Source organism: Lygodium microphyllum, chromosome 10, assembly GCF_053477565.2.
Source record: "Lygodium microphyllum isolate KBCC chromosome 10, Lygodium_microphyllum_v1.1.10, whole genome shotgun sequence".
NCBI lineage: Eukaryota > Viridiplantae > Streptophyta > Polypodiopsida > Schizaeales > Lygodiaceae > Lygodium > Lygodium microphyllum.
Window position 1 is genome coordinate 123,063,450 of NC_141144.1, and position 15,245 is coordinate 123,078,694.

Sequence of the window (15,245 nt, forward strand, 5' to 3'; positions counted from 1 at the left end):
GTTCTAAAGATTAATTTAATAATTATTTCTTATCCAAAATTTTGATATGACTAGCCAGCAATTAAATTAGCTAGGCCTATTTATCATTCAAGTATTCCTAAGCACTCATTAGCCCTTGGACTGGGATTAATTAATAAATGATGCCAAGTCCCTAGTGTCACCACTAACACTTGAGGCTAATACAATGATATAGGCCAATTTCTAACAACCAAGTAGTACCTGTCAAGGACAACTTATTACAACTTTCGCGTTTGACAACCACTGACATCTCTGGCTCCTTGGCGTGTCACTGTGACTTAATTTACTTGCACCACACATGTAGACCTCCCATTTGCACATTTGATTGGTAACTTGAGCAAATGCTTAGCAAGGCATCAAAATTTCATGTCCTCTTAACAATCTTCCCAAGACAGTACATTGTTTGGGTTCTTCAATGGCTTGCCATTATTGGTGTTCTAGATATTGGATCTCCCCCTTGATCAATGCCTTATGGCTTATCTAATCGATTTAGCTCTCATCCTCCTTCAAGCTAGATTCTTGGGATTCCTAGCCTACCCTTAGAATCCTTAGGCTAGTTAGAACTCAGGCTTCTTTCTTTAGGTTTAGTTCAACTCATCTCTCCTTAGGCTAGTCTAGCTAAATTTTCATGCTACTTCAACTAGGCCCATAGGATTTTTATTTTTATTTGTGAGAAATGGCATCACCTATAGAGGAAAGAAACAAGAGATAGTGACAGTTGAGTGAATTGAAGCAAGAGAGTATACTTGCTGAATTTAGATCATAGGTTGACCTAACCAACCTTCCACCAACTAACTAGAGTTGGGTTTACTTACTCTAGACCCTAGCATCACTACTTTAATGTCTTAAGTCACCAAGTGTACACATGCTACATTGACACTTTAATAAGTGTCCACACCATATGAATTACATGGACACTGCCCCGAATTGGCAAATTCTAACACCCCCTATAGCGCCAACGTAATAAAGTACAAGGATGATCACTCAATTACACACATTATTATTTCACAAGGGGAGACTCGCATCTATAGGCTTATAGTGATTCAAATTGGGCTAGTGATTCAAACACTAGGTAGTCTAGTAGTGGACATTGTTTCTTTTTGGACCCCTCACGTATTTCATATCTAATTAAGAAACAACCTACTGTGGCTACCTTGTATTGTGAGGGTGAGTACAAGGCAACCTTCATGGCAATAGTGGAATGTGTATGGCTACGTAGATTGTTGGCAAAGATAGCATCCTTACTGACAAATACTTTCTTTGCCCTTGGATCATACGAATGATAGCCCTTGCTCTCTGAATTATAGCCAATAAAAATGCATTTTACAGCTTCGTCATTGAGCTTTCCACAAAGCTCTTTAGAACATGTGCATAGGCTATGCACCCAAACACCAATAATCATCCTTGGGTTTCTCCCCATGCTAAGCTTCAAACAGTGTCATCGTCTTTAGTACTTTGGTGGGCACGATTTAAGACATGATTCGCACACTAAAGGCCTTCAAGCCAAAACTTGTATGGCAGCCCCTTGCTTTAAAGCATATAACGAGTAATTTCCATGAGTGTCTGAGTTTTCCGTTCAACAACACCTTTTTGGTTGCTGAGGTATCATTCTAACACTGGCTTGATGCATAATGCCATTTTCAAGCAAAAAAATGTCTCAAAAGCACGAGACATGTATCCCCTCTCCCCTATCCATGCGAAGCGTCTACACTCTTAAGCCAGTTTCAGCCTCAAGCTTTGCAACAAGATGTTTAAAATGCATAAGCACATCAGATTTTTCTTTTAACCCATATACCCATGTATACCTAGTGTAGTCATCAATAAAGGTGACAAAATAAAGATGACTCCTAAGTGCACAGATCCTCATGGTACCACAAATATCAAAGTGGATAAGCTGCATTTTCGCACAACACGCACTGCACCGTCGTACTTGAAAGCAAACATGTGCATTTTACCCAAAATACATCCCTCGCTGCATGGGGAGATGGGTCTCCACTACAAACAATGCATCTACCATCTCTCACTATTGAAGGATCATCAAACTGCCAAAACTCATATGTCCATAGAGGCATGCCATAGCTCCACATTCTACATTGCAAGCGAAAGAGTACTAACTACCGGAGCATCATGAGACCATCTATCGTACGTATCCAACAACAAGAGACCCTTAAACAAGGTGTGGAATAGCTTGAGAGTATAACCCATCTCTTTGTTTCCAACAATGCATTTGTCATCTTCAAAGATGACCTGAAAGCCATTCTTATTGAAGGCAAACATAGACAACCAATTTTTTATGAAGCCAAGCACAAACAAATCATCCAGAAGCTGCAAGCATGAAATTGCAACCAAGTACAACAGTAATCATAACTGAACCAATGCCATATACATCATAACTACTACTGTTTGCACATATAACACGTTTCTTTGAAAGGGTTGAATGTAAATATGTGAAGAGACACTTCCTAGAAGTAAGATGCCTAGACGTCCCATTGTCAAAATACCACGTATGCTACATTTCAACAATATTAAATATTGAATCAGCCATCGAAGAATCGAAACTGCATGTAAGAAATGCACAGTCCTCCTCCACAAAGTTGGCTAAGCATCACCATCAAAAGATCTACCAGCTGATGTCTCCTAGAAAACTTGTCAACAACTAGCCCTACACCTACATTCTTGATAGTTACTCTATTCACTCACTGCAAATCTAGCTGAATCAGCCATCAAAGAATCAAAACTGCATATAAGAAATGCATAGTCCTTCTCCACAAAGTTGGCTAAGCATCACCATTAGAAGATCTACCAGCTAAGTCTTTTTAGTTCTCTTTGGCCAACCCCTTCTTGCATTCATCAATATAATGACTAGGATTTTTGCAATAATGAAATTTTCCCTTTTTTGTGTACTATTTCATGTCTTGGGCAGCCTTATTTGATGGCTATCCCACATCAACCTTTTGCTAATTATTAACAACCTGCTTGACTTTCCATTTGCCTTTGTACTTTAAGAGCATAGCCACATCACCCGAGCACAATGCAACATTCTTTCGAGTTTATTCCTCTTGTAGCAAGAGGCTTTCCAATTCCACAAATGTAAGGGGCTGCTCCCCCCTCACCTTCAAAGACAACATCAAAATCTTAAAGAAATTGAAGAATTTACATCTTACAATCTGAAATTCTACCAAAACGTTGCCTTGGGGCACATGCAACAAGAACCAGCAATTGTGAGGATCCGCCTTGTAATGCGTGACAAAGCCTCTAGAGCAAAAGGCCCAAATTTATTGCACAAATCTTGAGGAACTTATCCAATGTCGGCTTGCCTATTGTCGATTTGCGTGTAGGATGCCAATTCAATCAAAAGCTTGAAGCATTGAGTACCTTGGGAGGCATACATAGAGCTTGTGACCTTTGGGCAATCATGGTTGTGGATCAACAGCTAGAGGAGGCACTGACAACACGTTGTCATGGGATTCTTTGCCCATGGTCCAAATAGGGAACTTTAATCCTTTACATATATCACTTAATCACTTGTAATCTAGACATGCTACATAGAGACTTGCCTAGTGCAATAAATCATAAAAACCTAAGGCCACCAACATATGGCATGATGCAATAAAGATGGGGTTTCTCTCCTTAAAATATAACAAATTTATCATGGGTCCTTGACAAGATGAATGATTTTGGTTACTTACTTTTAACTTTCCTTGCATTGCTTACATGAAATTGCTACAAGTTCTATAAATTATGGAACATTAAACAAGAAGAAATATGGACATGAGCAGTTGACTTGGTAGGTTTCCTTGGGATACATTTCTCAGGAGCCAATGATGTGGTTGTGTATTTATGATATTCAAAAGTTATAAGTACATTCACAAGCCAAGTCACATGGAAGATGGAGTTATCTAAGTTTACTAAGCATAGGACATTGTATATGTCTTGTACCTTGCTTGTGTGACTAATAAAATAGTCAAGGAAGGAAAGAAGAGGGCAACGTGATTTGCACCACATTTTTCGGCCAAATCTCTAGACTGAGTAGGGTGCATCTTGGATGGAGGAGAATAAGGCTCATACACAAAGAAACTCAAGCCATGCAACCACAAGCATCTGAAGAAGACTCCACTTGACATGTAAGTACCACTCTTCCCATGCACTGACGAAATTGAAGGCCACTCTTGGCTATGTAAAACAGGGCTGAACTCTGTATTTAAGGGCAGCAGCCCATACTTATGGGAGACACTCTCTGATGATTCTTGAAGAGGGTTTATTCTTGACTTGGGTACTCTTCTATATGCTGAGTCTGATCTTCCATACCAAGGGAGACATCAAATTTACTCTCTTGAGTTCTTTAAAAGAGTTGAATGAGGACTACTATTGGCTGTCCAAACCTATAATCTGAGAGGCTGAAGCTCATCTCCTTGCATTCCTGTTTAATCTTGATACAACAAGGGCTCGTTCTTGCTCTTGGAAGCTTACAGCAAGCTACCATTGTTGAAGCTTGAAGAGAGGTGTGCCAAGAAGCCTTCTTAACTTGATTATGTGAAGAAAGTGGGCTGAAATAGGCAGCCCAAACAAAGAATTGTGGGCAGCAGCACTTATCTTTCTCTTTTTGAAGATTCATGATCATTCATTGGTCTTACTTGATATTGATTTGCTTGGTGCAAGCTGACATTGCACAAGCATTTTGGAAGGGGTATTAAGAGAGCATCTTGATTGCTCTATGTCATGCTTGGGCTGAAATAGGTAGCTAATAACAAGGCAATCAAGGGCAACAAGATCTCCTTCTTCTCTCCTACTTCTACATGCTTCTTGCAAGCTATCTTTTGCTTGCTACATGCTCTTGAATATGGGGCCTGTTTTTGTACTTCATCAAAGTGTCTTCTTGGAAGGTTGAAGCCATGTATATGGGATGAAATAGGCAGCCCACAAAGTGATTTTGTGGACGGTAGGTCCTTTTCCTTCTCTATTGCTTCATATGGTATGCTAGACACTTGTATTTGGTTGATCTATGCACTCCGTGTTAGGGAAAGTTTATGCTATCATCAGAGGTGAATTCCGAAAGCTTTTTGGGCTGATTTGGGGCTGATATCTTCAGCCATATTCAGAGGATTAGCTACAGCAGTGTTCTTTTGATTCATTTCTTGCTCTACATGAGACATCTTGGCAAAATATTCAAGTATTATGCGCCCCTATGACAGGGCAATGTTTGTAGATCATTCATAGATACTTTGAGTTGAAGTAAGAGAAGCTTTTTCTCTTTATTTCTTGGCTGCAGTAACTTATCTTTATCAGAAACTCTATTTGAAGCTTTCTTGAATCAAGTCACTTTTACCCTTCAAGCCTTGTAATTGACTCATAAGCTTTTGTCCCTAACAATCTACATTGAATGTCATCGTGCAAAGTTGATTCATGCTATGCTGAGTTGTTTATGAAACATGACAGCATTGTGATTACAGTCAAGAAAACAAGCTTGATTGAGATAGATCTTATGAGGTAATACTCTTGTGATCTTTGCTAAGAACATGCAGTTGGAAGCTCTATTAACATCTTCAAGGACTTGGCTTCAAACTTTCATCCCTTCTCTTATCCCTACCTTCTTTAGAGTCTAAGCTCTCGAACCCCCATACATTCTTCTCTCTCAAACCCCTGTGATTAACCGTGAAGCACCTCTTGAACCTTTAAACATTTACTTTAATCTACTTATCTCTTAAAGACGCATCTCTATCTACCTTGTCCAGTTTTCTTGCCAAACCCCTATGGTGACCTTCAACCTTACGCGTTGCGACAACGTGCTCACAACTCAGTGTCAACAATTGGAGGCAGAAGAGGACATGCGCAATTGGCAGCATGAGAGGTGGTGTCAAGTGCCACTCTGGCACAACAAGAGGCGCAAGCACAAGCGCAACTGGAGGACGTGCAGGCAACACTGCAGTGGGCAGCGTAAGCGCAGGAGGCAATGACCACAGAGTGGCAGCTGCGCCTAGTGCACAGGCAAAACAGGCGGGAGCGCTACAAAGTGATAGGAGAGGGTAGGCGCAAGCTGCGAACAGGTGGACGACGGGTGCACAGGGTGCCACAGGCGTAGGCAACAAACAAAGAGCAAGACCTGGCAGGAACAGCATTGCAAGCAAGTAGTGCTGGCAGAGATTCCGGAGACTGGCCATAGTGTAGGTAGTCCAGGCAGACTAGGCAGGTCTGCCAACTGTGGTGGCAGGGCTGCCTGAGCTGGAGGCAGCTGGAGGATGGAATGAGCAAAGCTAGTGTGTGGCTGGTCAGTTTTCAGCAGCTCCTCCTCTTCCTCGCACAAATGGAAGCTGGTGGCAGCAGGAGCTTGGGTGAAGCGGCACCAACTGATGGTGGCTGACCGCAACCCACATGCAAAAGCTGCTCTAATACCAAATGTAAGAAATGGCACCAGCTATGGAGGAGAGAAACAAGACAATGACAATGAGTGAGCTGAAGCAAGAGAGTAGAGTACTTGCTGAACTAAAAGATATGAGTGGAAGTACAACTCCAGTTTAGGTCATAGGTTGACTTGACAAGCTTTCTACCAGCTAGCTAGAGTTAGGTTTACTTACTCTAGACCCTAGTGTCACTATTTTAATGTCTTAAGATACTAGGTGTACACACACGACATTGACACTTTAATAAATGAAACAAAACCTTTAGATGTGAGGAACTGATCAATCTTAATATACCAAGCACGAGAGGCTTGCTTCAATCCATATAATGCACGATGAAGCTGACATACAAGATGCTCCTTTCCTGCAATCATAAAACCCTCAGGTTGCTCCATATAGATTTCTCCACACGAATTACATGGGTACTGCCAAGAATTGGCAAATTCTAACATGTTAAGCTACAAGAAATTCAACTAGGCTAGTCTCTCTTTAAGCTAAGCCCTTGTACCTCTATTCTGCCATTGTACTCTCCCCTTAGATTCATTTAGCTTTAGCTAAGTACCAAAAGCATCTCAATATGAAGCACTGATATTGGGCTAGTCAAAAGAAGATATCAACTGCCACTGCGATCCCTGGTAGGCCCTTGAGCAATCCATCATGACACTCTCCATTGCTACTACAATCCCTAGTAGGCCCTCAAGCAATCATCTTGGTACAATGCCTTGGTTGCTTTGTGGTCAAACCCGACTTACAAAGGTCTTTCAACCCCCACTTAGTCAAGTAAGTTTGCAACAAGGGATCTTTTCTAGTGGCACAATATGTGAAGGTAAGTACATGCATTCACTCAGCAGAAATGTCTAAAAACCGACATAGCTTTCCTACTAACCTTTGAGAAGAAAATACTCTAAAGCTCTATGTACAAACCTTTGAAACCTTGGATTTTCTGAAGCAATAGCATCCTTAAGACCAGTATAGCCATTTGCCAAGCGAAACACTGCAATACCAGGCTTATTGTTCCGTATCAGGCCTGCAAGTCACCATCAATAATTACATCTCAATTCAAACTTAGAGAGTTCAGGTTCTTTTACTAGATTGCTAAATTTTACTATAGCAACTGTCAATATGCAATATACTTTTATGACAATTCTGCTATTTTCAGTAAAGACCCATAAGCATATAGCATACATGATAAGGCACCAAGGGACTTGGTGCGAACTGTGATATTAGAATCTGACATGAAATTGGACATAAGGTATTCTAGTCCCTTTGAATCCATGATGAGCTGCTGACATTTAGGATTGTTTTGCACCATAGTAGCAATAACTTCAGATGCTCTTGCTCTGATCGACGCATTTGGATTTTTTAGATAATCCAGTAAAGGAGTCAAGCCTCCTATGGCATTCAAATCTGTGTTCAACACAGGCAATAGATTATCAATTTTAATCTTGTCATAAATTAAGAGGCAATCTGAAAAAGCAAACAAACAAGGACCCATCACATCAAACAACAGAAAGAGCACAGTTCATATGCCTATGTGCTAAGCTAATGGAAGTGCATTTCATACTGATGCAAAGTGAAGAAATAATGGAAAATAATTCAGTGAACTGAAGCATGAACAGACGGCATTGAACACATCAATAAGAGATGACAGAAATTTGGAGTGTACCATTTGCCATATCTACAGACTCTACATGAGACTGCAACTCTTCCAAAAGATCTGCACACAAATAACAGAAACTTAACAATGCTCATGTGCTTCTCATGCTGAACAACCTTTTAATGTCATGGCTTAGGGAAATATGCTTGCCTTCCAAGTCTTCAACCGATACACCTTGAGCTTCAAGTACCTCTTGGGGCATGCTCATCACCATAGTGATTTCTTTCATCCGTTTAATGACATCAACTGTTTGTGCTTGCATTGCTTCCATAAACCATTTCCTGTCCTCCTCACTGTTCATAATGTAACATACATCAGATCAGACACCTCTATTAAGAGTTGATATTTCTGTAGATACATTTTAAGTGTTAGAGAATTAGCATTTTGATAAAGTCAGTGGTTTATTTCAGCCAGTTTAAGGTAACCAGACAGTGCAATTCACTGGACTTTATTATTCTACAAAAATCTTTTCCATGGACAATCTGTTAAGTTTGGAGGTTTTCCAACTCCATATGACATTTGGCCCTTGTCCAAGGCCCACTTTAGTGGCCGATTCAGCTATTTTCACTTTCAGATCAGCCACTCACTGGGATGGTCAGCCGCATTCATCATCAGTGCCTACTCAGGAAGTGCTCACACACTTCTACCTTTCAGTACTCATTTCAGGCTTGCCTGCTCAGTCCTTGTGCAAGAACTTAAGGTGATTCTTGAAACAAATGAAAAATTATGGCACATCAACAATCTTTTTGTTGAATTTTTTGTTTACAAAGAATTACTAAAACTGATTGTTTTAAAAATCAAGTGATGGCCTTTACTAAAACTGATTGTTTTAAAAATCAAGTGATGGCCTTTCTTTTCCAGGTTAGTTTTGAGCTCAAGCATGTATCACCTTTCTCCCACCTGCTCAAGAGGTGGCATTTTCTTCCCAAATTTCTATTGAGCTAGGGTATGTCACCAAGGATATAAAGAACACTGAGTACATCTTTTAATATTGGACTATATACCATAGAAACATGGGACAGGCGATGACAAACCCAAGGAACAGAGACAGATGGTCGAGATGGCATATAAAAAATTGCCAAAAACAAGATTTGCAATTATGCTTATAGTACTTGAGGCATTATACACAGAATAGCATTTTGAACTTTGAAAAATGAATATGTGTGTACGTGTATGTGAAAGAAAATGTGAATATGTATCTGGGGGTGCCCCCATGTGAACAGCCCACATCTGTTCTCTGGCAATTCCCTTCCCCAGTCCAAACAGGGGGCCATGCCCCTTGGCTGTCGCCTTGTCAAGAACGGGACAGGGTATGTTCCCCCATCTTGGATGCCCCCCAACACAGTGTTGTTTCAAGAGGGTGATCCAGCATTGTGAGTGGGCTCATGTCACTATGCTAAATACATATTGAATAAAATTTTAAGCATTATAGACTGAACAAATCACCAGGACAATTTTCATTTTTTGTCTATGATACATGTATATATTGATGCCTTTTTCTATAATTATGGCTAATATTGTCACAGATAATGGACCATGTTTCATGTATATGGAATGCTATGTTGAATCTCTAGTTGCATTGTATAGGATCATGAATTATAATAAATGACATTATATGAGTCATAGGATAAAACCTCATGATAGTTTTCTTCCATCTTGGATGAAACTCGTTTCTCTTGTTTTAGGAACTCATATGAAACCTATGAAACCTGTTTCATACCTCCCGTTTCAGAAACCCTTGTCAACTATGGGACTAATTAGTCTCTGCACACAACTGAAGGCGTCAATGAGGGCACCAGATCAAGCTAATAACACAAGGCAATGCCAGAAGAGAGAAAAATATATTGAATGTTAGAGTGTGCTGAAGATTTGCAGCAGAAAACCTATAAAGGATATTGTTACCGAATCGGCCTACTATAAATAGCAAGAAATGCCCAAATCTGACCGACCTAGTGAAACTAGCCCCAAAAATGCTGGCTGACTGCATTTCCAGCAATAAAATAATGTTGGCTGCCACATAAAATGCAGATCGCAAAATAGTAATGCTGATCACCTCAACCAAGTGTGAACACGTCCTCCAACCACTAAAAAGAAAATGCAAAGGAGCTAGAAACTCATCTCTTGCAATGTGAACACACCTGAAACTCTCTCAGAAAGGAATGCATGCTCTAAACAAAGCGGCCTTCTACAAACTAAGTGTCAAAGCTCCTAAACGCCCCCGTCTAACTCAAATTGAGGCTCATAAGCAAGAGATAAACCATGCATGGCACACATGATTGTTAACAGCAATGTTGAATGCAAATTCACTTGAACTGCTGCAAATGGTTGAACTAAGTAGACCCTGCTTTTGATTGAGATGATCATAGAAACAAAATCATGAACATCAAATAGCTCCAATCAGACCAAAACCTTGTGATTTATAGTCAAGGCAGCATTGGTGAAGATGGTAATAATAAACTCACTGTTTCTCATGGATTATTAGATATCAAGTACCTTGTTAGCCCTCTCGTTCTCACATGGTATCAAAGTTGGGTGCCCTTGATGTGATGCACCTAGGCACCACCCACATGCACATGCTCATATACCAAGACAGCTATATGGGATAGTGGAGGTGGATAACATGGTCAAGGGAGTGCATGTGATAAGGATTGGGGAAGCACATTGTCAAAAGTGGATGCAGCAATGGAAGCATAAACAAGTGCTTAAATAAACTGCTGAACACAAGACAGAAGAGAAAAAAAGAGGGAATATTGCAAAGGAGAGAACTTAGAACAATGCTCAAGAAATGGAATCCATATACCAAACACGAGACAACCGCGTACAATAGTAAGTCATTGGCTGTGTGGGAATTCACACTGGCTCCTCTCTCAAGCAAGAAGTCCACGTGGTGAATGATGATAACTGAGGAGAAGGAGCCTCAACATATAGGCATAAAATAGGCCTCAAATAAATGCTAGTCGGCCAGTAGACTAGCATCATAAATGCCAAAACTGGCATTCAATGACCACAACAGAAATGCCTAAAAAAATACGATGTGCCCAACCCTAAATGGCATGAACATACTCACACATGAGCTGACAATGTTGTTAATACCCTCTCTCAGATCATGGGTAATTTGATACAATAATACAAGGAGAATGATGCATCATAGTCCATACAACATAGAACCACCAGAATAGAACCATGGATACCCAACTAGTGGGTGATCAAGCCACCACCAAGGTGCCTCAAAGAGAACTTGATGTCAATGTCAATAGTACCAACTCCTCAAAATAGAGAAGAACCATAGCATGTCTCTATATCCATCATCAATGTCTCACAATAGTATACAAGACCATCCTGTTAAAAATGCCTCTAAATACATGACCATGGATTCCCTACCTTTGGCCAAGATTGCCAAAGTGTCCCGTCATGTGAGCTTAGACAGGAGCCAATCCTACTCTGTCAAAGAACCAACTCACCATGAACCTGAAAGTCAATTCCAATTCCAGGATTTGAACTTGCCAGATGTTGATCGATGCATCAGGGACGTCCCTTATTGGAACCTATGCAACTGTATACTTGTGTAGATGAGACTCCACTGCCCCATCTCACCACCCTCTCAGACTCCCTCTCTAGCACTAGAGAGTCATGAGGGATTATCACATCACCTACACTAGAAAGCGGCAAAGAAAGAAGCTACCAAGCCCTTCCCTCAATCTGAAGAAGCAGATCCCTTTCGAGCCTTAGACATCTCCTTGGCCGGAGAATTGGAGTCCGAGTCTAAGAAAAATGATGACTCGTCGAAGGAGTCCACATCCTACTTCTTCTTCTTATCGCCCCTCTCTAAAGCTGCAAGAGCCTCACCAAAACCTTCATAATGAGACAAAAGCCTCCTCAGCACACGCAAAGATGCCTCATGCTCAAGCAACATCAAGGGCATATGTGTCAAGCTCACGGGTGTAGATGATGTATGTGTCCTCAAAGCATATACCATTCCATCAAACTCTTGGGGGAGCTTAGAGAGTACCGTTCCCACGAGATGTGCCTCTAAAAGAGCAAACTAAATGTGTCGAAGATAGTTCTATACCTATGTAACACGGAGCAAAAATGACTTAATAGTATCCTTAAGCTCAAAGTTCATCTATTGAAGCTATCCATAAAGGGTCACTGCACACATGGTGAAAGGTGTCCTATACAACAATAGAAGCTTCAACCATACTTCTGAAGATGTCTTGCAAGATGTTACCACTGGTAGAACTTCTTTAGAAATACATCGCCGAAGAACAAACTAGACACGTGCGTCATCCATATCCCATGTAAGCATAGCTTCCTCATGGTTATTCTCATCAAAATCTTTAGGAAGTGGAAATGGACAACGAGGAAGTGGAATAGCTCCACAAACAATGTACCATAACTGCTTCTGCACAAACTAAGCTTTCATGACAACACTCCATGTTAGATAGTCAAATACATGTAACTTATCATCAATAGAAGTGCACGAAAGAGCCATACAGAGAGGATAGGAAGAGAAGATAGAGGAGTGAAGACATGGAGAGAAGAGAGTACAACCAACCAAATAGTAAAGACTACACAATAATAGAGTTCACATGCAATATTCTCAAGCTGATCACATAGAATTGATTACAAAAAAGGGAAAACAGCCAACAAACACCGTCAGAAGGTAGCAAAGGCTGTCACCCAACCTGAATTGCATTAAATGCAGTAAACGCAGCATATGGACATCAAAAAGCAAGATAATCAGCAACAAAATAATGCAGAAAATCAAAACGCAGCCTAGAAAAGGCTAGAAACAGGGTGATGGACAATAAACAATAGTCGCCAGGATGTAGACAGTGTGTAGCAAGCAAGAAAAGGCAATGATCTACAAGGCCAGACCTGTAATCAACAAAAAAAAAGCAATAGGAGCAAATATCTTGAAATCCAATACCATGTCGAAAGTGGATCCAACAATGGAACCATAAACAAGTGCTACAATAAACTGCTGAACACGAGTCAAAAGAGAAAGGAAGAGAGAACACTGCAAAGAAGAGAACTCAAAAGAATGCTTGGGTAATGGAATACATATACCAAACACGACATTCGCATACAACAATGAGTCATTGACTGTGTGGAAACTCGCACTGCCTCCTCTCTCCAAAAGGAAATCCACATGGTGAATGATGATGACTAAGAAGGACGAGCCTCAATATATAGGCATAAAACAAGCCTCAAATAAATGCTGATCCGACTAGTATAATAAATGCCAAAAACTGGCATAAAATGACCACAGCAAAAATGCCTAAAATGAATACAATGTGCCCAGCCCTAAATGGCATGCACAGACTCACACATGAGCTAACAATACTGCTGACACACACAAGAAAGATTGTATGAGAGGAGAGACGCATACATGAGAGGCAAGCTAGAGTGTTCATAGCTTAATTAAGGTGAGGGATATTCAGCAGGGCAGATCGAGATGGAGTGAAGAGTTATCTCAAATAGAACAATAGGCAACTTCCTAGATTCCAAGTATTGGTCAAAGTTTGGGCTCTTAATATAGAACTAAGTAGCAGTGGATGACGCGTATAGGATAGCACACCACTTGTGAATGATAGTGCCCCACTTATAAGGGATAGTGTTCTAGTTGCAAGTCGTAGATTAAACCACTTACAAGTGGCAATGAACCACATGTAACTGGTAACGATACTTGCAAGGTATAGCAAACCTTTTGCAATCGAAAGCTCACTTCTTACAAGTGGTAGCACATGGTAGTGGAGTGCTTGTAACAGATTATAAGTGAAGCACCAAACACGTTCTTTGTAGCACATCACTTGTAAGTGGTAAAGCATCACTTGTAACTAATCGTATACCTCTTGTTAGTGGTAGCAAAATATTAGTAGTAGAAACCACCTATGAGTTGTAGTGTATGGAGTGCAAGAGGATTGATAGAGAAAAGCACACTAGAGAATTATGTGGGTACAATAAAATGGTACCATTCTTTGTGGGATTCTAAAAAGAAAATGAAGATACTATTAAATGCCCATTAGTGCTTTGCAATATACAAAACGCTTAAGAGGGCCAAACTTTTTGTAAGAAGATCTAAGGGTTATTAGTCATATGGGTCTTCACAAGCTCAACACACTTGTTCTCTAGCACATCCCTAATGAAGTGACCCTTCACCTCAATATGCTTTGCCTTTGCATGAAAGACAAGGTCCCTCAGCCATTTCAACCTTTATTCATTTGATTTAGGGATGCCCTCTTGGCTAAGTTTCAAATAAGAAGGCAATGAAATATTGATAGCCTTCCCCCTCTCCATATTCAAATAGTCCAATACCTTCCCAATATACTCCTTTTGAGACGAATAGAGTATTTTTTTGTCTCGATCTCACATACTACATATACCAAGAAAGCATCCCCCAAGTCGTCCATGTCAAAGGCTTCATACAACCTTTTCTTTAAAGAATCTATATCCATGACTGATTTCCCAACAATTAGCATGTCATCCATATAAATATATGTGCAAATCTCTGTTTTACTACTCTAATAAGAATTTGAGAATCTCTTTCACCTTTCTTGGATAAGGGGCCAATTGGTTTGGAGGCTTGTTGGTTAGTTTGATAGCAAGAGGCACTTAGATTAGAAAAGGAGACCAAAGGATCTTAGTTGTGCTCCTTCCATTTGCAATACAAGATAACCATATCTGTATCGGGTCCAAGTGGAAAAAGGACCTCGTTGCCATCCTCTAGTGGTGGTGGACAAAAAGGCTCCTTGCATGGTGCAAGTGTCCATGCAAGATCTCAGAGGCAGGCAATTGTGGAGACAACTCGGAAACTCACATGCTTACTTATTTGGTGTGCTATTCCTTTCAATGTGGCCACTACACATCAATGGAAGAAGACAATCAAGGCAGTGAGCTGCATAGGGTGTAAGTGGAAAGGCCCATCCGCGGATGCATTACGCACACGAGAACTTCAAAAGGAGAAAGCATTCATAGAGGCTCAATTGGAGGCCTTGAAGGAGACATGGTGAAATATGGATGCACAATATTATTCGATGGATGGTCAAATATGCGCTGAAGAAATGTTTACAATGTTTTGGTGTCTTCATGTAAAGACACCATGTTCATTAAGGCCATCGACACCTTTGCCTCAGGTCTTATCATCACAGAAGCTTTCATTTGAAAGCATATGC

General features: G+C 40.5%; 1 protein-coding gene across 1 annotated transcript in view; it reads right to left on the reverse strand.

Moving 5' to 3' along the window:
• The window catches only part of LOC148030519 (uncharacterized), a 46,933-nt gene that overhangs the window by 18,771 nt on the left and 12,917 nt on the right, over window positions 1-15,245 (reverse strand). The window contains exons 2-5 of the mRNA XM_087686860.1: window positions 8,221-8,363; window positions 8,080-8,130; window positions 7,599-7,820; window positions 7,338-7,440 (exon numbers count right to left, since the gene is read on the reverse strand). Of these exons, the coding sequence (XP_087542986.1) occupies window positions 7,338-7,440; window positions 7,599-7,820; window positions 8,080-8,130; window positions 8,221-8,363 (519 nt within the window). The remainder of the gene's footprint in view (window positions 1-7,337; window positions 7,441-7,598; window positions 7,821-8,079; window positions 8,131-8,220; window positions 8,364-15,245) is intronic.